The 12847-nt window shown below is 45.3% G+C and overlaps 1 protein-coding gene across 1 annotated transcript in view; it reads right to left on the bottom strand.

Annotated features, from left to right (window-relative positions):
- rgs19 (regulator of G protein signaling 19) overlaps nt 1–12847 on the bottom strand; it is a 55660-nt gene that overhangs the window by 29958 nt on the left and 12855 nt on the right. The window contains exon 2 of the mRNA XM_056274155.1: nt 12137–12247. Within this exon, the coding sequence (XP_056130130.1) occupies nt 12137–12151 (15 nt within the window). The 5' untranslated portion in view covers nt 12152–12247. The remainder of the gene's footprint in view (nt 1–12136; nt 12248–12847) is intronic.

Genomic DNA, 12847 nt, shown 5'->3' with positions numbered 1-12847 from the left:
AAATCTGCAGCAACTGCGTGACGCTATCATGTCAATATGGACCAAACTCTCTGAGGAATGTTTCCAGTACCTTGTTGAATCTATGCCACGAAGGATTAAGGCAGTTCTGAAGGCAAAAGGGGGTCCAACCCGGTACTAGGAAGGTGTACCTAATAAAGTGGCCAGTGAGTGTATATATGTATATATACACACACACACATATATACATATATACACTGCTCAAAAAAATAAAGGGAACACATAAGCAATGCAATGTAGCTCCAAGTCAATCACACTTTTGAGATATCAACCTGTCCAGTTAGGAAGCAACACTGATTTGTGAATCAATTTCACCTGTTGGTAAATTGTCTAATTTCCACCAGGTGGAAATTAGACAATTTGCAAGACAACCCCTATAAAAGGAATGGATTTGCAGGTGGTGGCCACAGACCATTTAGCTGTCCTCATCTTTTCTGGCCGATCTTTGGTTTGTTTTTCATTTTGCTAGTGCCCTCACCACTAGAGGTGGCATGAGGCGGTATCTGCAACCTACAGAAGTTGCTCAGGTAGTGCAGCTCATCCAGGATGGCACATCAATGCGTGCTGTGGCAAGAAGATTTGATGTGTCTCCCAGCACAGTGTCCAGAGCATAGAGGAGGTACCAGGAGACAGGCCAGTATACCAGGAGACGTGGAGGGGGCCGCAGGAGGACAACAACCCCGCAGCAAGACCGCTATCTGGTCCTTTGTGCAAGGAGGAACAGGAGGAGCACTGCCGGAGCCCTACAAAACGACCTTCAACAGGCCACTAATGTGCAGGTTTCTGCTCAAACAGTGAGAAACAGAATGCATGAGGATGGTATGAGGGCCCGACGTCCACAATTGGGGCCTGTGCTCACAGCCCAACACCGTGCAGCCCGATTGACCTTTGCCAGAGAACATCTTGGTTGGCAGATTCGCCATTGGCGCCCTGTGCTCTTCACAGATGAGAGCAGGTTCACACTGAACACATGTGACAGATGTGAGAGAGTCTGGAGACGCTGTGGAGAACGTTCTGCTGCCTGCAACATCCTCCAGCATGACCGGTTTGGCGGTGGGTCAGTGATGGTCTGGGGAGGCATATCCTTGGAGGGCCGCACAGACCTCTACGTGCTAGCCAGAGGTACCATGACTGCCATTAGGTACCGGCATGAGATCCTCAGACCCATTGTCAGACCATATGCTGGTGCAGTGGGCCCTGGGTTCCTGCTCATGCATGACAATGCTCGTCCTCATGTGGCCAGAGTATGTCAGCAGTTCCTGTATGTCGAGGGCATTGATGCTATGGACTGGCCTGCACGTTCCCCAGACCTGAATCCAATCGAGCACCTCTGGGACATCATGTCTCGTACCATCCGCCAACGCGATGTCGCACCACAGACTGTCCAGGAGTTGACCGATGCCCTGATCCAGGTCTGGGAGGAGATCCCTCAGGAGACCATCCGTCGTCTCATCAGGAGCATGCCCAGACGTTGTAGGGAGTGCATACAGGCACGTGGAGGCCACACACACTACTGAGCCTCATTCTGAATCATCTTGAAGAATTTCCACAGAAGTTGGATCAGCCTATGTTCTCATTTTCCACTTTGATTTTGAGTATGATTCTGAATCCAGACCTTAATGGGCTAATGATTTTGATTTCCATTGATCATTCTTAGGTTATTTTGCTCTAAACACATTCCTCTGTCTAATACATAAAGATTTTCAGCTGAAATATTTCATTCATCGAGGTCTATATTGTGTTTTTAGGTGTTCCCTTTATTTTTTTGAGCAGTGTATATAAATAAACTCAGCCAAAACAATAACTTTTATATCTCTTTTCTGGAAAATATACATTACTCCACTGTTAAATTCCCTTGCATTGTTTTTATTATGGAAATATACCATAATATATATAACAGCCAACTGTAATTTTTGCCTTTTTTTTTGTTAAAAATACATTTTGTCACCATTAAATGTAACAGTGCTAACCAGTCTGGTAAGCCCAGTCTCCTGTGGTGTGGGCTATCCAGGTTTGATTCCCTGCTGCGGGGGATTCCTGGCTACCCCCTGAATTCACTACATTAATAATATAGTATAATATAATAGTAGTAATAGTAGAAAAAGTTCCACTGTATTTTTTTACGGTAAAGTTCTGGCAACCACAGCTGCCAGTTTTGTTTGTTTTTTTTACAGTGTGCCTTGCTAAAAAAAACAATAGGAAATGTTAAGGTGAATGTGTATCATATTGCAGTTTCAACTGCAACGTGGCAAAAAAAACAAAAAAACTCAATATGATTTTTTTTTTTGTCCATATCGTGTAGCCCCAACCCACAGTCTCGGAAAGTGTTTCTATTGTCAGCAGAACAGTTCTCAACTGGATCTGGTAACGCACATTGAGAGCCACCTCAGTAGGGGCCACAACATTAAATGTACGGTCCTGGCCTGGTCGACTGAACAGTGGCGAACATCACACAGGTCTGAGGCCTCGTGGCTCTTCAGGTGCCAGGAAAGTGAAACAGAAACCCTGAAAAGCACCACGGAAGTTCCTGGTGCGGCGAGAGAGACAACAGGGAGCGCATCAGAAAAGACTGCTATCTGGAGCCATACTGGGCACCAGTCTGACTGTGACTGGTGCTAAATACAAGTGAGACAGGGAGTGAGACAGGCAGGGAGAAAGACAGAGAAAGGAAGAAATATTCCAAGTCATTCTGGCAGAAAATCTGCCAGGGCCTCAAGTGTACTGTATGTAAGCCTAGCCACACACACACACACACACACACACACACACACACACACACACACACACACACACACACACACACACACATACAGAGTGACGGCTGCCAGCAGGGTTTAAGTAATTAAGCGCTCATTTTGAGAATTAATCTGAAAGATTACTGCTTCACAATCTCCTTGATCGCCAGTTGTGGTGTGTGTGTGTGAGAGAGACAGAGAGAGTAAGAGAGAGAGATATAGAGAGAGAGAGACGGAGACAGAGACAGAGAGGGAGAGACAGAATAAGAAAGAGAGAGAGAACGAGAGAGAGACAAAATGAGAGAGAGAGAGAGAGAGGGAAGGAACGAGAGAGAGCGCAAGAGAGAGAGACAGAATGAGAGAGAGAGAGAAAACGAGAGAGAGAAAGCGAGAGAGAGTGGGAGAGCGAGAGAGAGAAAGAGAGAGAGACAGAGACAGACAGAGAGGGAGAGACAGAATGAGAAAGAGAGAGAGAACAAGAGAGAGAGACAAAACGAGAGAGAGAGAGAGAGAGAGAGAGAGAGAGAGGGAGGGAACGAGAGAGAGCGCAAGAGAGAGAGACAGAATGAGAGAGAGAGAGAAAACGAGAGAGAGAGAGAGAGAAAGCGAGAGAGAGAGAGAGTGGGAGAGCGAGAGAGAAAGAGAGAGAGACGGGGACCAGAGTTGTGGAGAGATGGCTTGGAGAAACAGAGTGAGTGAGAGAAAGAGAGAGAGCGCTACACCTACAGAGAGATGTCAAAAGAAAAACAGCAAATGACTGAAGAGAACAGAGGTGGCGAGGAGGAGATGGGGGAAGAGAAGAAGAGTGGACAAGAGAAAAGAAGAGGAGCTGAAATGATACAGTGGCTTGAATATCACAGGTTTGATTTCCATACTGGCTACATATCCTGTCGAAGAGGCCTCGCGTGAGATGCTGAGGGCCGACTGCTGTCGCTTTGTGAGTCGGTGCGCCGACAAAACGCCTGACGTTGTCAGATGATGTGCAGCAGCTCGCAGCACAAACGCACCTCGCTAAGTGTTTTAGACCACAGGATCTCCTCCACACTCCTGCCCCAACTTGTCAAACGCTGCCGTAGCTTTCCTTCGGCACCGTTTACACACACACACACACAGCACACACACACACACACACACACACACACACACACACACACACACACACACACACACACACACACACACACAATCTCTCTCTCTCTCTCTCCCCACTCACATGCATACTCGCTGGTTATCGTCCTACAACACCCATTTAACGGTCACAAACACAAAGCGGTTTCTCTCCCAGTCCATACAAACTCTTAACAGTCACACAATAAAACTGAAAATAAAATATACATACTTCCTTCCTCCCACTCTCTCTCACAGGGCGTCTCTCTGTCTCTAACACACACTCTGAAAAATGCCGCACAGTCAAACATGCAAATCTCTGCAAATCACATGGAGAGAACTTTTGGCTCTTTTTCACACAGACATCCACACTCAGTGCTCACACGTGCACACAAATATGTCTCCGTGCCCCTCCCTTCCTCTCTCAATCGAGTGCACACACAGACACGCACACACACTCACACAGACAGTAAGCACGTAGATCCATAGATTCAGGATAACGGCGCTGTTTGCTGACAGATTCAAGGTTTCATACCAACATACCATATCAGCTCCAAAATCCACCTCCTCTTCTGCCCTTATATGGTCATGTTCCTCTAAACACACACACACAAACACACACACACACTTGCAGTGACTACACACATACACCCTCAGTGCAACTTAACACACACACACACGTCCTCAAAAACTGCCTGCTGTGATAAAACACCCACTTACACACACACGCGCACATGTTGCCATGCTGTGTGACACAGCGTGTCAGCATGCTGCTGAAACCTTGCATCTCCAGCTGCAAGTTGGAGGATCTGAATAAGCGCACATCTCCTGTCCCACTGGAACCAATGAGAAGCATGCTCTCCAACGCACGACGTCTTCTGTCTCTGAACTGTGACTCTTCAAATGAGCTTATCTATGCTGCGGCCTTTTAGGAAACCACTGCACTTTTTAAAGACTCAAACACAGGAAAAAGTGATTAAACACAACGAACTGCCATGACAGACACACAAATAAAGGACGCAAATTACCACACAGGTCACAGGAAACCATCGCATATGACAATCACTTGGGTTTCTTGAAATATCGAATGATTCCATTGGATAAATCCATATGAGACAAAAAGGCGCCCCTAAAATTGTCTGTTAAGCGTGAAACACATTTCTCGTATTTCAGCTACAACACAATAAAAAGTGGTAAATATAGGGTTTGCCTGGATACATAGAAAACCTGTCATCGAACGTCCCTGTCTAGTGCCCCTGAACCTCACAATAAGGCACCTCTGGCATCCCATGCCCTGTGACCCCTCCAGCAAGGTGTGCACATAGACTAAAAACACTAATGTCTGGAACTGAATAAATAATGAAATTATTTCACATTTTTCCATGCATACATGTGGACGTATATACATACAGCAGTCCACACATTGCATGTGGTGCCCCCATACAGTGTATTTCTTCTTTTTTTTTTTACAAAATCATCCCCAGGGATGTTAATATTATTTTTGTTTGTTTTTTGTTTTCCATGTACTGCTCATATTAGATGGATTTGAATACTCGACCTCTACGCACAGAATGCATATACATACCATCAGATTTCTAAACACAACGGCTTAGTTGACCACCTTAAAATTGAGGCTGAAAAACAATGTGTTCTTCTCACAAAACCCTTCTGTCTTCTATCAGAAAAGGTCTTCTATCAGACTGTTCTGCCATATCTGCTTGCTAGCCACCAAACTTTTACTTTCACTTGGAACCTGCCACCATAAACCATTGGAAACCTGCCACCCATAAACCATGCACTGCTATGCATATCATACAAATCCTTTTTACAGGGAAAAATCCTGCCCAACAGAAATGATTAAAATTAGCAAGAGCAAAGGTGTTCACCATCTGGATATTCACGGATTATCTATTGTCTTAGATACGCCAGTGATCGAAAATCAAAATTCTGGAATTTGTTTGCATGCAAATAGTCAGGATTACAACTTCAATGTGTTTCTATCAACAGGTGTGCTCTGTAAAAGTGCCCAAGAGTAAGGCACTAAACCCCAACCGGTGCCTTGCCGTCAGTCCCAACAGGAATGGAGGAGAGCTAAATAGCTAAATTTCAAGCATGATTTAGCATTTTTGGCATGGGTGGCAAACCCCTAACACCATGAGTTTTAGTGCCACACTATATCCCTTTACAGAGCAAATGGAGCCCCTTACCATGTACATGCCTGACCAACACCCCATCTAAGCAGCTAAACCAACAATTCAACAACCAGGGAACCAGCCAGCAAACAGCTTCACAGGAACTATGTAGAGGCTTTAAAAAGAGAAACCCCAGAGGCAGTTGTGAGGCTCACCAGAGGCAGGGTGGTTTGACGGCGAATCAGCGATGGATGAGTGAAGGAATGAACGAACAAGTTTTTTTCTTTTCTTTAAAAAAAAAAGGTACAAAATAGTCCTTCTGGTTCTTAAATGTGCTGTCTTCTTCCTTTTATCTGTCACTCTTTCACCGATGCCTCTAGCCCCTCCATCATCCCTCGGGCCTTTACTCCAACCAGAAGAGAGAGCGAGAGAGAGCGAGAGAGAGAGAGGGAGCGAGAGAGAGCGAAAGAGAGAGGGAGCGAGAGAGAGCGAGAGAGAGAGAAGATCGCTCAAGAAAACAGGAAAGAGAGGGAGGGAGAGAGAGGCAGAGGCAGCAACAAGAGCATTAGAGTAACACTACAGGGAAGTGGGTGAGGGAGAAATAAAAACTGAGTGAGAGAAGAGACAAGTGGGGGCAAGCAGATAAAGACAGAGACAGAGGAAAGCCAAATCTCACATGTGGATAGATAAATAGATAGAGAGAGGAAGACAGAGAGAGAGAGAGAGAGAGAGAGAGAGAGAGAGAGAGAGAGAGAGAGAGAGAGAGAGAGAGAGAGAGAGAGAGAGAGAGAGAGAGAGAGAGAGAGAGAGAGAGAGAGAGAGAGAGAGAGAGAGAGAGAGAGAGAGAGATGACAGGAAGTGGAGTCAGAGGTATTGTGACATACAGGGCTTCTTGGCTTCTGTCTGAAACTTGATGAATCAGAGGTGATGTGCACACACACACGCACACACGCACGCACGCACACACACACACACACAGAGCATGGTTGCTTGGACATACCATTAGGAATAAGGCTTACAACAAGAACCAACTCACAACTAGAATCCACATTCCTCAGTTAAATGATCCCCAGACCCGATTCCAGTCCTGACTTGCAACAGGCCTCTCTCACATATTGAGCCTTTAGAACCACACACACACACACACACACACACACACACACACACACACACACACAGCCATGCCATTTCAGAGATGTTCTGACCCAGTCGTCTGGCCATAACAACGTGGACTTTGTCAAAGTCCTGCCCATTTCTCCTGCATGCAACATGCTGACTATGACAACTGATTGTTGGCTTACCATCTAATCTACCCTGACCTTGACATGTGCCCTTGTTTGGGATGATCAGTGTTATTCAGTTCACCTCTGAGTGGTCATAATGTTTTGGCTCATCAGTGTATAGTCAGCTATGGCATGTGGAAATTAAATGACAACTCAGTTCAGGAAACCATCCAGAGGAGGAGGGGAGAAGAGCGGCATAGAGAAGCGGAGTGGAGGGAGGAGGAGAGGAACAAATGGGAAAAGGAGTGGACAAGAAACAGAGTGGTGGATTACAGCGGGGAAGAGGACAAGAGAGGAGAGGAAAGAGGGGTGAGAGCGAAGGATGGAAATGAAAAAGAAAGAGGGGATAGGAGGTGAGAGAGGGGGAGAAGCGAGGATGGGAAAGGAGGAGAGGCGAGAAGACAGGATGAGAGCAAAGGAGGAATTGAAAGGAAAAAAATGAGAACTTTACAATGGGATAGAAAGGGAGGAATGGAAGACAGGATGGAGGAAAAAAGAGGTGATGAGGAAAGAGGAGAGGAGACAACAGAAGATTAGCTGTTTGCTTATGCTAACCACCGTTTGGTCACGCCTACTTATAGCTTGCCTCACTAGCTTATTACTATTGTTAAAACAATAATAATGATAATGATAATTCTTATTGTTATCATCATTTCCTTTTCTCTCTTGTTTTCCATTCATTACATCTGCCAGGTGGCTAACTTGGGCAGATTGCCAGTAATGCTTATTATCCATGTGCACCGTCCCTGTTAAATAAAAGTCAATGAAATACAACACAGAAGAGCCGAGAGGAGAGGAAAAGACGACAAGAAGAAAGGGAGGAAACGAGGCAGGAATAGAAGAGGGAAGAGTTCAGGAATGGAAGACGGGATAAGTAGAGCAAACCAGAGCATAATGCTGGAACACTGCTTCATGCTTTACTGTTGTGGTGGAGGCTTATGCAGTAAATAAACACTTATTTAGTTAGTCTGGCTGTGCACTTCACAGCAAAGACTCCCAATCACTTCCATACCAAGTCCATTCTGGAAACTTGCTTGGGCCGGGACCCACCGAGTATTTTGTGTTGTACATTTTGATTTTTGATATACTTCAATGATCCCTGTAGGGAAATTATGCTCCGCATTTAACCCATCCTAGCTTTGTAGCTAGGAGCAGTGGGTGGCCGCCGTGCAGCACCCGGGGACCAACTCCTGTTATTCTTTCCATTGCCTCAGTCAGGGGCACAGACAGGCGTATTAACCCTAACATGCATGTCTTTTTGATGGCGGGGGAAACCAGAGCACCCGGAGAAAATCCACCGCAGACACGAGGAGAACATGCAAACTCCACATGGAGGATGACCTGGGATGACCCCTTAGGTTGGACAACCTCGGGGTTCGAACCCAGGACCTTCTTGCTGTGAGTAGACAGTGCTAATCACTGCACCACCGAGCCGCCGAGTTGAATATTATGAGAAAATTATGCTTGAATTTCCTATCAAAAAAATTAGAAAATTAACAATCCTCTCTATATTGTTCAGCAATGCGATATTCTCCTAAATCTTTCATCTTAGCTAATGAGAAAAGGAAACAGACGAGGCATGTCAGTGTTAAACAGTGTTTCCTCTACCACAACCATAAGTGGGAGGCCTGCCACTAATGGCTGCTCTTCACCCCTTCAACCCAATATCCAATACCGGTATTGGTGTCGGTTCATCCCGAGTATTTATTCAATAAAGCTCCCAGATAAAAAAATCTTTATGGCTACAGAGTAAGACATACCTTACAACTGATAGCAAAACACACATACTTCAAATAACACGCTTCATGAGGCCTTTTCAAATTCACTGAGATGTGCTCTTCAATTTGGTTCTCATATGAATGACCAAGGAGTACTTTGGATGAAAGGTCAGCTTCAAATATGGATTCATACTGTGTGATACAAGCCTCAGTATGCTTTGTTGGAAGGAGACCAAAGTATAATGGATCAAGTAGCATCTACTTTTCCAACACTGCCCTGTTTTTCGTCACAGTCGGTAAGAGCTCAAGCATTGTGTGACGAGATTCCTTCCTCTAAGAATCAGCCAGAGTCGAGTAGAACACTTTCAGCTCAGAGGACTGGGTTGTAATGGAATACAAGTTATGGTGTTATGTATTCAGAAAACAAAATGAAGGCTCTGTATTCAGTAGGGATGCACCAGTACAAGTGCTTGTATCGGACATCGGGCCCATACCAGACTAAAATGAAGTACTGGTATCAGAGATTATGTAATAATAATAATAATAATAATGGATTATATTCATATAGTGCTTTTCTAGATACCCAAAGCACTTCACAGTGAAGGAGGTAACTCACTTCAACCACCACAGCACCCATTTTGCGCCACAATGCTCACCACACATCAGCTTGAGGTGCAGAGGGAGGAATCATTGAGCAAATTACATGGGGGGATGTTGAGAGCCAGGTTGGGAATTTTGCCAGGACTCTGGTGAACCCCTACTATTTGTGCCATGGAATCTTTAATGACCACAGTGAGTCAGGACCTTGGTTTAACGTCTCATCTGAAGGATGGCATCTCCTGCAGCACAGTGTCCCTGTCACTGCACTGGGGCATTTAGATTTGATATTTGTTGTTTTTATTAGGACCAGAGGGAAGACTGCCCCCTACTGGCCCACCAACACCTCTTCTGGCAGCGACTCAGTTTTCCCGGAAGGGCTCCCATCCAAGTACTAGCCAAGCCCATACCTGCTTAGCTTCCGTCATTTGGCAGAGTCAGGGTGCATGTTGGTATGTCTGAGTAACATGTCATTAATTAAGGCAACATGGTTTGATTTACTGCATTTTTTTTGGCACATGGCCTGAATTTCTTTAATGGTGGGAAAAAAACTGATTCTATTTCAGTTATTTTGCCCACTGACCCCCAACCAGTGGTCTGTTCAGCAAAAGTAATGGATTGGATCAGTACACAGTATCGGCTGATACTTAAAGATTCAGGCTCAGAATTAGTGCTGGCAGTAAAAAAGTGATATCGGTGCATCCCTAATATTCAGCCCCCATTATGTTTTGAAATACTATTATTCATATTATAGCTACTTTATAAATGTTTAGGAGAATACCTTAAGAATACTTCTCGGGTGGGATATATGTTCACATTGTGTTGGCGAGCAAGCATGTGCTCATGACAAAATTGAAAACCAAGGGCATCCGGGTAGTGTAGCGGTCTATTCCTCTGCCTACCAACACGGGAATCGCCGGTTCGAATCCCCGTCTTAGCTCCGGCTTGGTCAGGACAGACACAATTGGCCGTTTCTGCGGGTGGGAAGCCGGATGTGGGTATGTGTCCTGGTCGCTGCACTAGCGCCTCCTCTGGTCAGTCAGAGCACCTGTCCAGGAGGGAGGGGGAACTGGGGGGGGAATAGCATGATCCCCCCACGCGCTATGTCCCGCTGGCGAAACTCCTCACTGTCAGGTGAAAAGAAGCGGCTGGTGACTCCTCATGTATTGGAGGAGACATGTGGTAGTCTGCAGCCCTCCCCGGATCGGCAGAGGGGGTGGAGTAGTGACCGGGATGGCTCGGAATAGTGGGGTAATTGGCCAAGTACAATTGAGGAGAAAAAGGGGTAAAGTCCAAAAAAAAAAAAAAGAAAACCGAATGGAAGAGAGAGATGATAAAACACATGGAAAACATCTAATTTGCCACAACAGATTTACTCTGTGCATCACAGCTCATGCAGTGTGTTTGTGCATGTGTCTGTTTGTTTTCTTCCATTTCTTGTTCACACAATAAAACAACAACAACAACGATAATACTAATAACAGCTAGATGAGATCCACTGAAAAGCTCCCCAAAGAGAAACTTACATGCCCTGGTGCAAACCCTGCTCCGAATTAAAGCGATCATACAAAAATCAAGTGTACATTTTCTGCCGTGTGCGCCACACATCGGTAGAACGCGGCAGTATTTGACAGATGGTCAACACACATTGAGATAATGGCATGGACATGCCAGTTGCACCAGGGAATACGCAATAATGTGACATAAATAACATGAATGATACAGCACTAAATGCATGATATATTGTAAATCTAATCTGAATAAGTCACTTATGATGTTACTGATTACATTTAGGACTGCCCAGATAGCATCCAGATGTGGGCCACTTCAGGCAATGATGCGGCACTGATGGCCTTCTTCTGGCCATGACAAAATGGATGTGAGCCTGAAGTGGTCCACATGTATAATAGCAAATATGGCCCAAATATGCCAAATCAGATGTGGGCCTTTTTTTGGCAAAGGTGCGGTGCTCTCGGCAACATGTGATCTGGATGTGACCCTGAAGTGGTCCGTGTGGTAAATGGTGACTATGGCCCAAATATCACAGAACAAATATGGGCCACCTTTGGCAAATATGTGGCACATGCGGCATTGCTATGGCTTGGTTCTGGCCCAGATCTGGCAAACAGGAGTGGACCACCGAAGTGCCATCATTCCACGTGGTATGTGGGCCGGGTGAGAGAAAGATGAAAGTCGGGTGTGGGACGGGTCCGGGCCAAAGCAATGTTGCTATCTGGGCATGCATTCAGTATTCAAGCACTAAATAATTTTTCTAATTATTCAACCCGACCCTGGATCCACCTGTAAACATGACATGTGTTCAAGTGTAGAGGTGGACAAAGTGAGAGTAAGACCCAGAGTGAGACAGAACGAGAGACGGGAGGGGGAGATAAAGACAGACTGATAAAGGGAAAGGGATGCAGAAATGGATACAGAAAAAAAAAGACAGACAAGACATTGAAAGAAAGAGAGAGAAGGTTTGGAGGATGAGTGTGTGAGACGCAGAGATGAACAGAGACAAGAGTTAGAAGCTGCTGTTGGTTTACCAGTCTGTCCATCATGTCGTGAGGGCGGGCAGCCAGTTAGTGTGCGAGTTGTCAGCGGTGTTAGAAGACCGGACCCATGCATGTCATCCCCCCTTCTGCTGTGGACCTCTCCTTCACAAACGCACACACGTACACACATACAATACAGTCACACACACACACACACACACACACACACATACCCATAAACTTACATAAAAAACAACCCCCCCCAAAAAAAACCCACACACACGTACGTATAGTCAGATGAACACACAAGTTATATGCATACACACAGATGCAGACACACAAAAACATGTATACATACAGGTAAACAGACACTTAAACACTTAAATATAGCGCGCACACACACACACACACACATAGAGAGAGAGAAAAGAGAGAGGAACTAATGTGAGTGTGTACTTATTACCAGCTCCACATTAATGTCAGACATGTTCTCACAACTAAACGTTTCCTCGTGATCATGAAAAATGTCATATACTCAACTGTAAAAGAACTGAACTGAAACTACAGCAAAACAAGTATGCTTTATTAAAGTCAGGGCCTGAAGGACTGAGGTATTTATGTTTAGTTGTCAGCAGCGGAGGACTGGGGCGGTACCGGGCAGCTCCCGGGTGAGAATTTGTGACCTTGGCACTACTGAAAAATAATATATGTGCCCAGCAAATCTTCTCCTTATAAATATCAGTAAAGAAAAACAAAACAACA

Source organism: Lampris incognitus, chromosome 2 (genome assembly GCF_029633865.1).
Source record: "Lampris incognitus isolate fLamInc1 chromosome 2, fLamInc1.hap2, whole genome shotgun sequence".
In the NCBI taxonomy this organism is placed as follows: Eukaryota; Metazoa; Chordata; class Actinopteri; order Lampriformes; family Lampridae; genus Lampris; species Lampris incognitus.
The sequence above is the reverse complement of the archived record's forward strand: the minus strand, read 5'-3'. Positions and strand labels throughout refer to the sequence as shown.